Source organism: Mesitornis unicolor, unplaced genomic scaffold, assembly GCF_000695765.1.
Source record: "Mesitornis unicolor isolate BGI_N332 unplaced genomic scaffold, ASM69576v1 scaffold16048, whole genome shotgun sequence".
NCBI classification, from domain to species: domain Eukaryota; kingdom Metazoa; phylum Chordata; class Aves; order Mesitornithiformes; family Mesitornithidae; genus Mesitornis; species Mesitornis unicolor.
The window spans coordinates 2,702-18,578 of NW_010202679.1; the positions used below are offsets into that span (position 1 = coordinate 2,702).

Sequence of the window (15,877 nt, forward strand, 5' to 3'; positions counted from 1 at the left end):
GGCAAGAGACAAGCTGATTTGCCATTGATTTACCTTTATGTGGGTGTTCTGGTGTCTTACAAGCAAAGGCATGGTGCCTCCGTCCTTTGGGACCAGAGGCCTGAGTGTGGTCCCTCACAAAAGAGTCATGAATTGCTGTGACCTGACCCAATGTGAAGTGGTCCTGCCACTGCAACTCAGGCTGCTGGAGGATAAAGTTAGTCCAGGAAAGCGGTTATCCTTACTGCTTAAGCCCAGGGGAAGTGGGGCTTCTCTCTGCGGGACATTGATCGAGTCATTTAAACCAGACAGGTGACATGAAACCTCTTTTCAAGGTGGAAGTGGAAGAATGGGCTGTGCTGTTTCAGACCCAGGTTGGTCTCTTTTTGATAGAGATTGGTAAAGTAAATAATCATGTGAAGACAGTGGGTAACTCACACCAAAAAAAAGTTGCCCTGGCACCATAATGATGGTGTTTATTAGCAACAAGTTTGGGTTTTTTTGCACCTAATTGGTGCTCTTTAAATATAATTGCTTTTGAGAACTGAGTATATACAAATTAGGTAGAGCTGCTTGTGCTAGCAGGATGGTCAAGAACTGTTTTATGCTTTCTATTATTATACGCTGTTTTCAGTTATTTGTACGTTTTCCTAAGTTAAGGCATTTGCCTTGAAATTTTCTATGCTTTGCCTACTTCTGAGAAAAACAAAAAATAAAAAATTTGCTGTTTAGTCAGTGATAAAAAATTGTCCCGCTGCTCCAATGCATGCTGTGCCTTCAAGCAAGTTCTGGACATGCAAGGGAGAATCCCTGCATTGATGGGGAAGCACCTTTTCTGTCCTTGTTCAGCTCTCTCCACACTGAGTGAAGTTGCAGCCTTGTGTTCAGGAGATGCTTTTCAGAGCTTCACATCAATATCCTTTGCAGGATATCCTTTGCAGAGGTGGGAGAGCAGAAAGCATCCTGGCACTTCAGCGTGCTGGACATCTCACGCCCAGAGAAGGAATGACGTTTGCACTGGGAACTGCAGAAAGTTACAATCTTGTGACTAAAGCAGTCAAATGGTGACTTGTGGAACTAGATGTTATCCCTCTTTTCTCTGCAATGCTCAAAGATTGCAGAGCAAATGACTTAAACCGCTTCTCACAGGCCATGTCAGACCATGGGTTTTGTTAGTCTGATACTAAAAACGTGTGGTCTGATTGGAAAAAGGACTTGGTACTCACAAATTTAATCAATAAGAATTGTACTTTGAATATAGCAAAATGGTACAAATCCTAAATAGTCTGAAAACTAAGCTTTGAAAGTCTTAAATTGGGCACTTGAAATTAGCTGTCATTTCTTATCCTTTTTAATCATTGTGTTACTGTGCACTGCTTCACCAGGATGCTGGCTTATGTTAAATCAGTCTTTCACTCCTGTAATGATGTATTATAAAAAGAGACTAAAAGGATATTAACATATGCAGAGTGCTAAAAAGGTGTGCATTAACTGCCATCTGAATATGTATGTAATTCATATTTAAACCCGTTTTCCTTAGCTCAAATTAAAAAAACACTGATTATGACAATCCTGTTGTATTAGTGAAACATCCGTGTGCATAGAGAGATATTCTATGCAATATGTTTCTAATATAGCATTTATTTCCTGAAGGCATCACTGCATATGGAACAGTTAATTAAAATTTAAGTAGATACTACTTTGCTGAACAAAATGTGCTCTAATGAACAAGTCCTTTCTTTCAGAAAGTTGCACAGTGGTGACTCAATACCTTAACCAAGAAAAAAAATTATATATTTTATATAATTAATCTCTCAGCTTCTCCTGATAAATAACTGAGCTTCTCTTTTTTTATTGAAGAAGAAGAAGAAGAATACGACGAGCCTCCACAGTCCAAGGCAGGACAAGATATTGTGCTGCAGTCACCTGTCGACTGGGTGCTTTTGGATGGCCGAGAAAGTTCAGATGACCATGGCATTGTGCAGTACGAGTGGACGTTGCTGCAAGGTGACCCATCGGTTGACATGAAGGTACACATGCACTCTCACACGTGGCCAGTCGCTTTGGCAGGTTGTTGTGTTCATTGTAGCACGGTTTTAAATGCAGAGCTAAAAATTCAAAACATATTCAAATGGATAGGGCTACCAGGCACCAAAATTAGGATGGCTGTACAACTTGAGCATTTATTTCATAGCAATGTAGAGCAGCCCAAGTTGGAAGGGACCTCTAAAGATCATCTGATCCAACTTTTCATGGGACAAGGAGCCTAGATGAGATTATCTTATCTATCCAATTACATCTTGAAAACCTCCAGTGATGGAGACTATACCGTGTCCTTGGAGGGTTTGTTCCAGGGATTGTTTCTAGCAGTTTATACAGTTCATCTCTAGGGTGGCATGAAACAGCCAGCAGTAAACAAGTAGATGCTAATACTCTACTGTATTTCAGCCTGCTTTCTTTCACCGTAGTTTGTGCTTACAGCACTTGGTTTTTGGCTTCTGTGATCCAGGTTAGAGACAACCTTAGTAATTCTGTTACTTAAAATAATAAGGTATTTTCACCAACAGTCTTCTGTCAATGCTTATGGAGAAACTGCAAAGAAATGTGTGATGTAGACCTTATAAGATTTCTTGAGATACTGTTTTATTGTATCTGTACAATTTCTGTGCGTCTATGCCATTTGGTTCCAACTTAAAATTAACCATCAAGGGAGACATTGTCCATCCTACTCTTCTTTGTGAATGTTCTAGGAGTAGCAGAAAAGGAAAGGAAAAATGTCTCAAACCCATAGAATCTACTCACAGTCTGTTTACAGCCCACAATAGTCAGGCTCAGCAGGGACTCCACCTGGAGCAGGAAGGACATGTTAAAGGGGAGAGGGTGTGAAGCACAGGCCTTCCTGCCCCTGAGATGCTGCCACTGATTGATAGGAAAAGTTTAAACAGGACAGGATGAGCAACAGGATCAATCCAGAACTCAGGAGGCCATGTATGCCAGTGCCACTGTGAGCAGTAGCCTGACAGTCTCTGCTTGTGTCTGCTCAGCTCAGTAACATTGAAGACAAGTTAGACAAGCTACCAATATCAGCAAAGTTACTCCAGATTTTTAACAATGGAACAAACTAGAGTTTTGCCTAATGTAAAGGTGTAGCTAAATGCATTGAAACCTAAAATTATCACCCATGGAAAAACTCAACAGAGCAACTGGTTATTCCTTAATCTCCTGGAGGGCAGTGTAGGTTACATGTAGGCAATTGAAAATCACCATCTCACGTTTAGGAGATATGCTGCTGGATGAACCCTAAGACAACAGTTGGGTTTTTCTGGTGAATAGTTACTGAAATCTATGCACAAGTAATTTTTTATAACCATACTCCTTGCAGAAAACACAGGAAAAGTATTAGCTAAGCCAGTGGTACATACTTCTGCAAGTTTTGTCTTCTACTGCAAGATCCACATCTGTGGAAGGGTGACTACAGTCAGCTGGTTCTGAATTACTTGAGGCTCTATTGCAATTTGAGCCTATGATGTCAAAGACCACTGTGAGTTTGTTTATCTTAATTTATTAGCTTATTGGCTTGAAAATTAAACCCTCAATAGGCATTTGTAAGGAGTGCAAACAGCATAATACATAGAAAAGACCTGAATGAAGCTTTAAGAATAGTTGCTAGGTATCGCCTGCATAAAAGGAACATTTTATTATCAAGAGTTGTTAACCTGACCATTTGCAGCATTATTTTCTGTAAATACAAAACAAATATTCTTTAAATTTATCTGTGATGTAGTAATATATCTCGAGTAACACTAAAATTAGAAGTTAATTTAAAAAGTTAAAGCTCATGTTTTTACTTTTACTTAGTCACTTCATAAAATAAATACCAGTCTTATATTTATTTAAACCTGCAAAATTGACATTAATCTTAGTGATTTCTTTATATTTGGTAAGTGAAAAGAATCTTGACACAGGTTTATGCTTACATAGATACTATCACATTGTGTTCAGAAGGGCGGGGTTTTCTCCCACAGATATGGACCTTGATGATTATCCACAATAATTTACTTGTTAGAGGTGAATTCATATTTGTGATTATTTGTACAATCTTCCATTGCTATCTTTAGTGTTTTAGTTGCTATCCTGAAGTTACTACATTTCAGGTCATTTATTCTTAGAAAATGATATATGAATTCATAGCTACAAGGGAGAATGGTGCTGTGTTTAAATAAGATAAAAGGCAGCTGTTGCACTGCACTTATGTACTAAAGAATAAATAGAACACGCAGGAGGGGGAAGGACTGCTATAAAGAGATCTTATCACATTGTAGAAGGAAGCTAGTGGAAATTTATTTTTCTATTGTGACTGATTATTGCTTCTTACATAATTTTCTTCTCAAATTGCTACCCACATGCTGTAGCTGCGCAGCTCTGTGACACTTGTGGGCAATTCTTCTTCAAAATGCTGGTTATCTGGAAATTTACTGTCTAGATTGAGCCAATGTTTGTAAGAAAACAGGTACAGTCGGGCATTATTCTGAGCAGGACGGAGATGAAAAGGAAGGTACAGAGGTCACCAGGAGGAGTGGCGGCATATTCAGAAGGCTCTGCACTGAGTTGGACACCATGGCTCGTGATTATTTGCTTTCCGAGAAGTCACAGTGAACAGCAGCAGAGCTTTTTTTTCAGAGCATATTTATTCCTGTGATACAATAAAGAATAACATTTTAAGGTGTCATGTACTCCATCAGGAGGTATTCAACAGCAAGATCAGGTAACTGAATGCACTCAGATAAATAGAAAGGGAAAGACATTTCAGTTAGGAAATTAGGATATTCACTTACCAGATGAGAAAAACAAATATATCAATACACCCTGCTATAAAGCTAGGTCTAGGACTTCTTATTATATTTATCAAAAATTCCTGTTCTCTTTTAGGCTTGAAAACCAACTTTAAATAAGCAAACCCACAGGTCTGTATTGAATTTTGGTTTTAATATTAAAGATAGTCACAGAGGCTTTTAATGTACCTTTCCATTACTTATAAAGATAGTCCTGTGTGCTTCATTTGTAAAAATACACCAGATGTCCAATAAACTTGCAGAGCTTCTTTGTAGTTACTGAATTCTCAGACAGCTGGAGTTATTTATGTCCAGTAATTGTCACAAGGTTAGAAAAAGTTCAGCATTTGATAAAAATACCATACTGATTTTGTACAAACTTATTCCTAAATGACCGTTATACTAGTTATGCCAGTTTGATACCTGCTTAAAATTATCATAAAATAAGTTATTTTACTGATTTTTTTTTAAATTATCTAATTCAATTTAAATTGTTTATATATATATCTCATGACTTTCTGAAACCTAATGTTTAGATCACTCACTATAGATGGACTTATTTGCAGTTCAGAGCAAGGCGTGGAAATTCAGGGTGGCGCATGCAAAAAAAATGAATCTGACAATTTGTAAGTATTGCAGGTGATTATATTAAATGTCACACTGGACAGAGGTGGGCAGTCTTATAAATAAATCAGTGTATAGCAAAAGTAACTTCTGTGAATACATATACATTATCTAAGGACTAACTCGATAGAAAAATACTTTACTGCCTACCTTCTAAAACTACATTTCTAACTAGTGAAAAATTGAGTTAAATTTATGGTTACATTTGTTCTCCAGTGCCAAGATCCTCAGCTTGAGGTAATTTGAGTGTACCATGAAAAACAGTATGTAAATGTCAAGCATTTTAATTTTTACAAATGAATGCAAAAAAAAAAGACCAAAACATTACAGGTTGACACACAAGCTCAATTGGGCTGGCTAGACTTAAGAGAAATATTTAACCTGTGTGAAAAGCACTGTTCAGAAATGAGCTCTCTATTCCTAGAAGTTTATGGACAGATCCTTTATATCACTTTTATTTTTCTGCTGTTGTTTTTTTAATCAGGTACCACAGCCAGGAACACTGAAACTATCTCACGTCCAGGAGGGCAGGTATGTTTTCCAGCTAACTGTGACGGACACTGCAGGTCAGCGGAGCTCTGACAACGTCTCTGTGACTATTCTGCCCATGGTCCATTCTGCAGTAGGTGAGAAAACGACTGGAGCCATTGCCTGTGTGACACCTGGGGTGTGATATTCAGAACAAGTGTCTTGATGGAGGCAGAAATCTTATTCTTCATTTCTAGTGGTTTATTTTGCCCTTCTTCATTACATAATGACAACTCTTTTAGTTTTGAATTGCTGTTTCAAACTGAGGAAGCAAACAAGCAAACATCACTTGTTTGTTAGAGCAGTAATACTTTCATGCATTTAAATGTTCAGCCTTGTATTGCCAATAAGTACACAGGGTTGGAAAGATTAAATACTGCCTTATGTATCAGGCACATCATGACAGTTCATTGTATAGTCAGGTGGTGTGCGGAATGTGACAAGGTTTGTGCTATAGGGAACACTCAGTTAAAAGCAGTTAATAGTAGGTGTGTAATAATATTTGCGTGCATTTTTAGTCTAAAAGATGGGATGCTTTCTTGTTTTCATGCATTTAAGCTTTTCCATGTAATGGTTATTATCGAAGCCTTATATTAGTGGGGAAACTGAAACCAGAATTGACCCATCATTTTATAAGTTGGAGCTCGAGAAACACGTAGAATGTGTTAAGTAATGTGGAAAGTAAGTTAGATTTCAGTGGCTGTCAATTCTGCACTCTTTAATATAATAACTTCAAATTACATTTTAATTAGCAAGTTGCTAATAGAGATCTGCTGCTGTGGCACAAAGTAAAGGTTAAACTAGCATCATGACTACCTTCAGCTGAACAAGTAAAAACTTTGCTTTATAACAGTGCAATATTTCTATGTGAGAGGGTAGTCCCAGTGGCAATTGAATTAGTATTACAAAAAATCAGTTACAAGTCTGTTTAATAATGCGCCTGTATTCCTGTAATGGATGATAGAGGAGATTCATTAACACTTAGTTCAGCTAAAGCAGCTAGAGAAGTTTGCTCATTTATTTATTTGCTTCTGGGAGCTATCTTTTGGGTGGACCACACAGAGAATTTGCTGCATCTTTTCTTCTTCTAGTTCCCCAAGTCTGTTTGCAACTCAGCTGCTACTGTTACAGTGAAACCTGTCCATGGTGCCTTAATGCATACAAGATTGGAGCTATTATTAGTGCTGAAGTTTAGGAGACGCATTTTCTAAGTATGATTTTAGGGGTTCCTGCCATACTTCCCTTAGCATTGCCCAGCTTTCTGGTACCTAGCAGGATAACAGCCAAAGGCTGTGAGTTGCTTATGCAAATCAATTTGCCATTAAAACATTAAGCAAACACTGAATTTGATAGTGCTTTGAGCAAACAATGAACTACACCGCTGTTGGAAAGACAAAAGGACAGATGTAAATACTTATAATTACAAGCTCAGAATGTGTGTCAGGAAAGCTTTGAGTATGCAAAATGAAATACCCAGGGACACTCCATTTCCAGGGGAATCTAAATATTAAAGCAGGCAGCAATCAGTTCTTTCTGGTGAAGGTCACTTGTGAAACCTTGTGCTGAGTCCTGTTCTGGCATGTGTTGTATGGGAGTCAATGGATTGCTGATGTAAATAAATAAACATTCTTTTAGTATTTTAATTAGGTTGCAGAAAGCATGCCATAAAAGATCCCATATAGTCCATATGTATGCATGTAAAATAACATTGTCAAAAATACAGAATGGGTATGTAGTAGGAATTATGTGTTGGAGAGATGCAGTTGCAGCCATAGAGATTTCATTTATTTATTTTCAAGACTGTCCTGGGCATTTTAAGCCTGGGAAGATCTCCTTTCAGTGTAGGCCAGCAGAGTTTGAAGTGCTGTAGGGGTGCTGCACAAGTTGTAAGGTGCAACAGCCTCCAGGTTGTGTATTCCTGTAGTACAAAGATCGCCAGAGTAGTGATGAAGGTGCCAGGAACCGCTGTTAGGTATATTAGCTTCTGTGTCAATATAATGTCATATAGCTGAGCCTGGCCTTTCTTCCACTTTCTGTCTTGTTTGTGGCCCTTCTTGACATAGCATGGCTTTGCTTTTTCCTTGGTACTGCAGATTTTAGTCATTGACTCAGTATTTACTGCCTGGATTTCTCTTTTGGTAATTTGGGAACTGTTTCTCAACAGCCTGTGTCGGGGTTTGCTCTCGCTACCAGTTTATCTGCGATGATGGCTGCTGCATTGACATCACATTTGCTTGCGATGGTGTGAGACAGTGCCCTGATGGATCAGATGAAACTTTCTGCCAGAACTGTAAGTGTACCACACCACAGTGTAGATTCTGAAAATAATCACAGCCTGAATGACGAAAAGGGAATGATGCCCCTTCTGTGCCCTCTCTCCCCATGAGCAAGCGGCTTGCTCCCACCATAGAACCTTCCATTGGAAATGGCACATGAGAAGGTTTAATGTCTGCATACAGCAGATGCTCAGAAATTAACTCCCTTTTCCTCAAAACATATCAAAAATGTCAAAGGTCCCCAAATGACAGATTTTGTGCTGGAGTTCTCAACATTTAAAGGATCAGTTCTTTACTTGCATGATTCTGGAAACAAGGTCTTGGTCTGAAAGGATGTCTCAGAGGTACGCTTCAAAGAATCTGAAACACTGGCAATGTAAGCACATAAGGGAACCAGTTGATTCACCATTGCTCTGTTCACTTTCATTAGTCGTCCTCAGTATGTGCCCATGCTCAGCTAAGTAAAGAGAAATTCAGTGGATGAACTGGCAGGATGGCTAACCACTCTTTCATTGATATTTCAGTTGCTGGATTTCACTTTAGGGTTCATGTGTGTAGTCTTAAGGCTTACGAACTGACAGCGGGCAGCTGTTAACTTGCCATGTGTCTGGAACTCACATTTCATCATATGTCTGAACTTGCTTAGCCTCCCGCAAGGCTCATATCACAGGCTCTTCCATCAGAACACTCCCACTCCCTTCAATTCTACATAAAAATTATGATTCTTGTTTCTGTTAACACAGTCAGCCCAGGCCGGAAGACAGTGACACATGCAGCCCTTGGCACTACGCAGCAAAGGACTGTAGGACAGACAGAAAACACAGATGTAGACTCTGCAGAAAACACCCTGAAAGCCACTGCCAGAAACCAACTGCTTCTCGCAGTGGATGCAGACTTGTCTAACCAATCGCTTTCTCAGGGACCAAAGAAACAAATCAGTGGATTTGTGCCAGGTAAGAGTTGAAACAAATTGGTTTCAATAAATCATTCTCTTAAAGAGAGGAAATGTCTTGCACCTTAAATTTAATTAAATTGTCTTTTGGTGCCTGGCTAAGAGTAAATATTTTCAAAGAAGCTTGTAATAATTAAGTTACAACTAGGTATTGCTTTATAAAGTAAAGTCTGGATCTTACCAGATTCAAAAAGGAAGTTAAAATGTAGAAATGCTAGGAAAAGAATACAGTTTTAAGGAACAAAATATGCAGTGAGCAAAGTACAAATTTTGCCACAGGTTCAGCTGTACAAGAGGATGGCTTTTTGAATTTGTTGGGGGTTACCTTCAGGAGAACATAACAAAGTACTGTTCAGTTTGGGTGAGCATCTGTCTTGGTGCCAATCGATGACTGCCTCCCACCCTCCCTTGAAGTAATATCTTGGTTGTTATGGGCACTTTTTTTTTTTTTTCTGAAGTGTGTCTTCAAGGCAAGAAAAATATTTCATCACTATAGAGAAAGCTCAGTCTTTGGTAATTTAGTAACCCCAGATCCCCAGTAGTGGCTGCAAGCCTGTTGATAGTGAGTGTGTGGTGATGTTACAGGCAGAGTCACCAACCCTTGCCTTGGTAAAGCTCCAGAAGTTGCAATGAAACCGATCTCTTTTAAGGTTCATTCTGATAAATTGATCTGAAACGATAACTTAATGAAAGTAAAACTGCGTGCACAGAGCCCAAATTGAGTGTGAGACCTCCAACTTTTATTTCTTCAGAGTTCAGACCAATTCTTGATGCCCAAGATGCAGCTGATTATAAACAGCTTTTATTTTCTTGTTACAACAGAGCAGTGCTCAGTGCCCTCTGCTGCTGACATTTGTAAAGGGCGCTTCCCTGGTTGGCACTTTGGTGTTTCTGCAGGTGCTTCTATTTCATCTGTGGAGAGCCCAAAGGGAGTGAAAACAACATTTTTCAGCCATTTGACTGCTTCAGTGAATGTGTAGGAACTGACAGCAAAATCTCTCAGATGTTTCCCCCTTTTCTGGCAGCATAGATGACCTCAGTGTTCCTCATTGGAATGACTTAAAATTCTGAAGTTTGCCCCAAACTTTTTTCACTCGCATAGTCCTGAAGTGACACTTGATATGCCGCCATCCAAACTAAACATCAAATTGCCAAAGAGCACTTCAGGCTTCAATGGAAAGTCAGCTGCTAAGGAGGTCTCAAAAAACATTGAGCTCATGAATCCAGTAGTAAAACCAGAATTGAGGTCACCAACTTTGGCAGACTGCAACCAGAGGTTATAATTGGAAGTGCATGTAAAAGCGTAGCATTTTTCCGTGGTCATTTTCTGTGTTTACCCATTGCACAGTGACTTACTTGCACCGTTTTTGCTCTCAAGGTAGCCTTTTGCACAGCAATGGACAATAAAAGAAATAAAAGTATTATAAAACTAAAAAAATGTGATGGGACTTCAGTGATCAGTGTACTACCAGAAGCTGTTCTAAACTTTTTACTTTTAAACAGGCAAGATTTCCAGCTGACCATGTCTGTTTTTAATTCTTGTCTTTTTAATATTGCTCTTTTGACAAGACTTAGTCAGAATTTAATTTCATTAAACGATACTTAAGGATTTCCTTTCAGAATAGAAGGACCCAGTCCTTACTGACCCAGGAGCCCAATACTTTTAACCAAAAAAGCAGCAAACAGGTCAGAAAGTTTTTAAGTCACCTATGGATCAGTTCCAAAGAGGGTACATGTGGCAAGCCATGAAGAGGTGCTAGGTACCTGGGTCCACAGGGCAACTGCCAAAATCTGCTCTGAGTTGCTGTCTTCTCATGCAGACAGTTATACTCCATAGGAGTCACGTGCTTTGCAGTAATGATTCCAAGGGGTCCAGAGAGGTTAAAGTCCTGCCCCACTGGCAAGCATCACAGTCTTTATGGAGTTGAGGAAACAGGCATCTAACCTATTCCTAAAAATCCACCCAGATCCATTAATTAGATTTCTCTCCATCACTGCCGTCTCAAGGAAGTTAGAGACCAGATCTAATGATTAGGTGCTACAGAAATGAGAGGCACAGGAACACTGGAGCAGCTCCATGAAGCCCTTCTGGAAAAGTATTCAGGAGGGCAATAATTCCTAGACATGTTTTTGAGGAGAGGTAAGCAGCACAGAAAAGAAATCACAGCAGCAGCCTCAAATGATCAGCACCTCCACAGTCCTGTTCTGGGATGTGCTATCTCCTGAGGCTGTGCCGGACCTGCTGCTGGTGCCCAGGCAGAACCTGTGCCTCCGAGTCACACTGTAAAGTCTTTCTTAGACCTTTATGACAGTAGTGTTGCTTGTTGGCCTAGAGTTGATTTTGCAGGCATCCAGGCTCCTGATACACTATTATAAATAAATGTAGAAAATCAGCTTCAGTGATTTTAATGTCAACATGGTGAAAAGCTGTCTACTTAAGATATGTATTAAGCGATGTGTCTTTACAGTGGCAGCACAGGTTCCAGCTTTTCACTTGAGAGCACTCCATTAAATTCTACATTTGTCTTATTTCTTAGTTGGTATTTGCAGATCATTATGGAAATACAAGCCAGGAAGGAAAACATGATGCTTTTAGATCCAGTGACTGCAAGGCAGAGCAAGGGGTGTTAATATTGAGTCATTTACCTACTGGAGACAGCATGTGGCACATTCTAGGTGGCTGCTAGACATAATGCTTGATACAGGAGCTTTCAGCTAACTTTTAAAAAACAGGAGTTTTTCCCAAGAAATTGCAGGACTGGGGAGTTGCTTTGGTTTCTTTTTTACATTTGGTTTTATTACAGTGGTGGTTACAGTACCAATACAGACAGATCCCTTCTGCTACTTACCTCCCCATAAGCAGCTTTCATCTCTGAGAATCCAATAAAGATGTCCAATGAAGGGACCTCTTTGTCAAAGACCACCATATTTATCTTTTCTCAATTTTAAAAGGAGCTGGGCTAAGCTGTAATGTTTTGGGCTGTGGGATAGTTTCTCACAGCAGAAATATGAGCTCTCTGCCTAATAGGGTAATACTAGGAGAAATTTGTCCCAGAATCCATTTTCTCCTAATAATTTCTTTGTTCCCAATTTACCTTAACCTGCTTTGTTTACTCCAGTAGCTCTTAATGTGTGGTTCTGACCTGATACAATCCTTTTAGCAATTTAGGCTTAAGTATGAAAATGTGAAAGTATGGAAGTCCAAGGTAAGGGCTGTTTACAACTTCTACCTGACCTAGCATGGGATCCGTAAAGGGGAGGAAAAAACCACTAAAACCTAAAAACCCCGAAGTCATAAATTGTTGACAATGGGTGCATCTTGTTCTGCACTCCAGCCTTTCCAGCAGGATTCCTCTACAGCAGGATGACTGCAAGGGAATCCAAGTCCAACGTAGAGATAAGCTCTTCAGACACTCAGGCCATGGAGTTTCTGCAACAAACTCACGGTTTACTTTTGTCCAAGCTGCAAGGCCAAACATTTTCTTCTGTATTTGGGACTGGATGCAGGAAGAGGTATTTGATGTCAGTAAAGGAGTCCTTTCCCTTTGCAGATATATCTCCAGAGTGAAGTAACCCCGACTGCAGCTCCTCCAAAGGCCAGCACAGCATTTCTGTCTCCAGAGTGCCCTGGCGTCCCTTTCTAGGGAAGCTCTCAAGCCCAGCTGCATATTCTCACACTGCTGCACTTGTAAATGTATATAGCAAAAATATAGTTGCAGCAAAGCACACTGGAGTGAGCAGTGGGCTGATTTCTAAGCAGCAGTAGCCAGTCTAGCAAACAAAGTCATGCAGACAGATTGAATTCACAAGCAGCCTGAAGGTTTGCACTCCCCAGCATAGCCAGCTCAATTGTATAAATCACCGTAACAGCTTTGCATTCCCCTGGCACAGTGACTCTACCTCTCCCCGTGCTGCTCGCGCCAGCTGTTGTGCAGGGCTGGGATGACAATGTTTGACTGCATGCCCAAGCCTTAGTCATGTTTTTGCTGCAGAGGCATCAAGAGCAGTAGCCATAACCTAGATCTGTAATTTAGGGTAACTGGAAATGCCTATAAATTGCAATTTCCTAGGCATGGACTAGAGAAAGTGAAAACAAAACAAAACCCACGTAACATGCTTTATGTCAGGCTCCTAAGCCTGTTTGGGGAATTCTCTCTTTGTTTTCTGGCTGATAACAGATAACATGTTGAGCAGAACTGACTCTGATAGCCCCTCCAGTCCTGTAAGAATAGCAACAAGTCTTAAGAAAACCCCACAAGTTTTATTGAAAGGATCCTGTTATTCTTCTACCCTTCCAAAATTGTCCCACTAAGCTTGTCTCCATAATCAGATAGATTTGCCAAATGCCTTTACAAGCAGTTAACTTAAATATTCCCTTTACTCAAATGGCAGGGAAACAAATTTATAAAACAGGCATTCAGAGCTGGAGGAGCTCTAAGAAGAGCCGATGTCTTTTGGGCATTTCCAAAATAAAGACAACTATTCATTTGATTTCATCTGGGGAAGACAGAAGCAGAAAAGAGCTGCCAGTTTTGGTCTCAATTACATTCAGGTTATTTTGCACAGCTCTGGTACCATACAGGTACCTTAAAGCCAGTACAGGTTACACTTAGGATTTCCTTAAGGCCCCTTAACATGCTGGAACAATGTAAAGAGCCCAAATGAGAAGGAGGGCTGCAGCTCATTTCTAAGGCATTTCCTAGCAGGTGAAGTTTGTGTTTGCACACCTCCAGCAGGGAGGCAATATTATTGCAGGGCAATAAAGCAAGAGCTTGGAAGGCTGTGTTGTGCCTTAAAGTGAGGACATTAGGACTACCCTCATGCCAGCATCGATGAAACAATTTAAGCTTTAATAGTGGTGTGTATTTGCTGCTGCCACTGATGGGGATGCGTTCCACAGCACTTTGTTGCTGGTGGTGGTGGGTGGGAGTTGTGCGTGGTGCACGTTCCAAGCTAACTGACTGAAGCGCTTCCTTAACACCCACCACTACATGTAATTCCAATTATGTTGTTTCACATTCATATTTTACAGATCTCGTAGCATAGTATGTTTCCACTGGCATTGTCACAGTTCTGAGGGCTGCTAGCAGATATATATATATCATAGTGCAAAGTGCTCTTCAATATTTATCAGTAAAAAATAAATATCTAGTCATTACATTTAAAAGCATAGGCGTATTTCTGATTTTTTGCGAGGTTGTGTTGGTGGATTAAGCTGTCACTCTTGCATGAAGTGTCCCCATTGCTATTTATGTCAGATTTCAGTGGCAGGGCAGGAGGAAGGAGTCCCAGCTGAGTCACTCTTTACTCCTGTGAAGCACAACAGCAGCCGCCTGCACTCCCAAGGTGAATGCTGCTTGGCAGCAAACTATGTGCTGTCTCTCCTCATGTAGTTACAATGCTCTGCTCTATCTTCTGTACTACACAAAGCTGAAGTCACTCCAAGTCATCCTCTTTCAAATGTTTTCCCCACATTTTTTTATAGGTCTTCCAAGTGTGTAAGTTCTGCATATGTATGTGTCAGGTAACGGGCAAAATTAAGGTAATTTGTGTAACCAACCTATGCATTTCCCGCTTTACAAGTTTCAAGGATGGAGGTCAATATAACTTGAAATGGTATCATTTTCACCTACATGTATTTGCTTTAGTAATGTTTTAGCTCTGATTCGTCTATTCCCCATTATGGACATTTGTAAAAGAAAATTTATAGCCATCTTTTTGGGTTTGGTTGAGATGCACTGTGGTTTGTGATGCAAAGTTGAATTTACATTTTAGCTTTAATTTCACATTATTTCAAAAATACAAGTTATACGAAGGGAGTCAGACGTTCTTACGCTGTTTAGGTTTTTTTTCCTAAATTTAAGCGCTTTCACATTATTTATTTATAGTGTCCTGTGGATAAGACTTCCTGAGTCACTGAAATGCAGTATTGATTTATCTTGCTTGACTTTGTGCAGGTAACAGTTTCTCAGGGAAAAAAACAGATGATAAAAATGGGAATGGCATAATTGTGCCGAACAGAGATCAGCTTGGAGGCGGTCATCCAGTCCCAGAAACAGGTAAGACCAACCATGTGAATTCAATTTGAATTATGTTAGTTTTTCAGCCAGGTGCTATAGATCCAGGTACTAGAGTCAAGAACTGCAGCATGTATGTCCATATTCTGAACTGTTCCTAACTTGTATGATCATACAGTTTAGTTTCTTATCATGAGCTGCTCCAGATATTAGCACCTAAGTGATAGACTAGCTGTTTTTTTAAATATAAATGTCAGGTTTTCTCTACTGATTTCTCACTGTACTAAATAAAGCGTAATTTCTCTTAATCTTGTTGCAGGTGCTGTGTTACCCTTAGCCTTAGGCTTGGCCATTACTGCTTTACTGCTGCTTATGGTTGCTTGCAGACTGCGTTTCGTGAGACAGAAGCTTAAAAAAGCTCGACCCATTACATCTGAAGAGTCTGATTACCTCATCAATGGGATGTATCTCTAAACATTTGATTTAGGTCAGTTGTTTTCTCCTCTTTCTCGTGTGTCCATGAACCTCTGCCTCTATAAAAGGACCAAAACCTTTAGTTAAGTTTCAAGCATAGAAGAAGCCTATGAGATGAGGAACATGTTCTTCCCCTTCGGTGATATAATAAAAAAGTAGGTAGACACCTGTGCTCAGAAAATAAGAAGCATTCAG

At 39.8% G+C, this 15,877-nt stretch overlaps 1 protein-coding gene across 1 annotated transcript; it reads left to right on the plus strand.

Annotated features, from left to right (window-relative positions):
* The first annotated feature begins 296 nt into the window (after window positions 1-296).
* On the plus strand, window positions 297-15,877 carry LRP11 (low density lipoprotein receptor-related protein 11). Its single transcript, XM_010190482.1, has 7 exons — window positions 297-408; window positions 1,840-2,009; window positions 5,920-6,061; window positions 8,128-8,253; window positions 8,983-9,192; window positions 15,149-15,250; window positions 15,528-15,877. The coding sequence occupies exons 1-7, from the start codon at window positions 297-299 to the stop codon at window positions 15,680-15,682; spliced, it is 1,017 nt and encodes a 338-aa protein (XP_010188784.1). The 3' UTR covers window positions 15,683-15,877.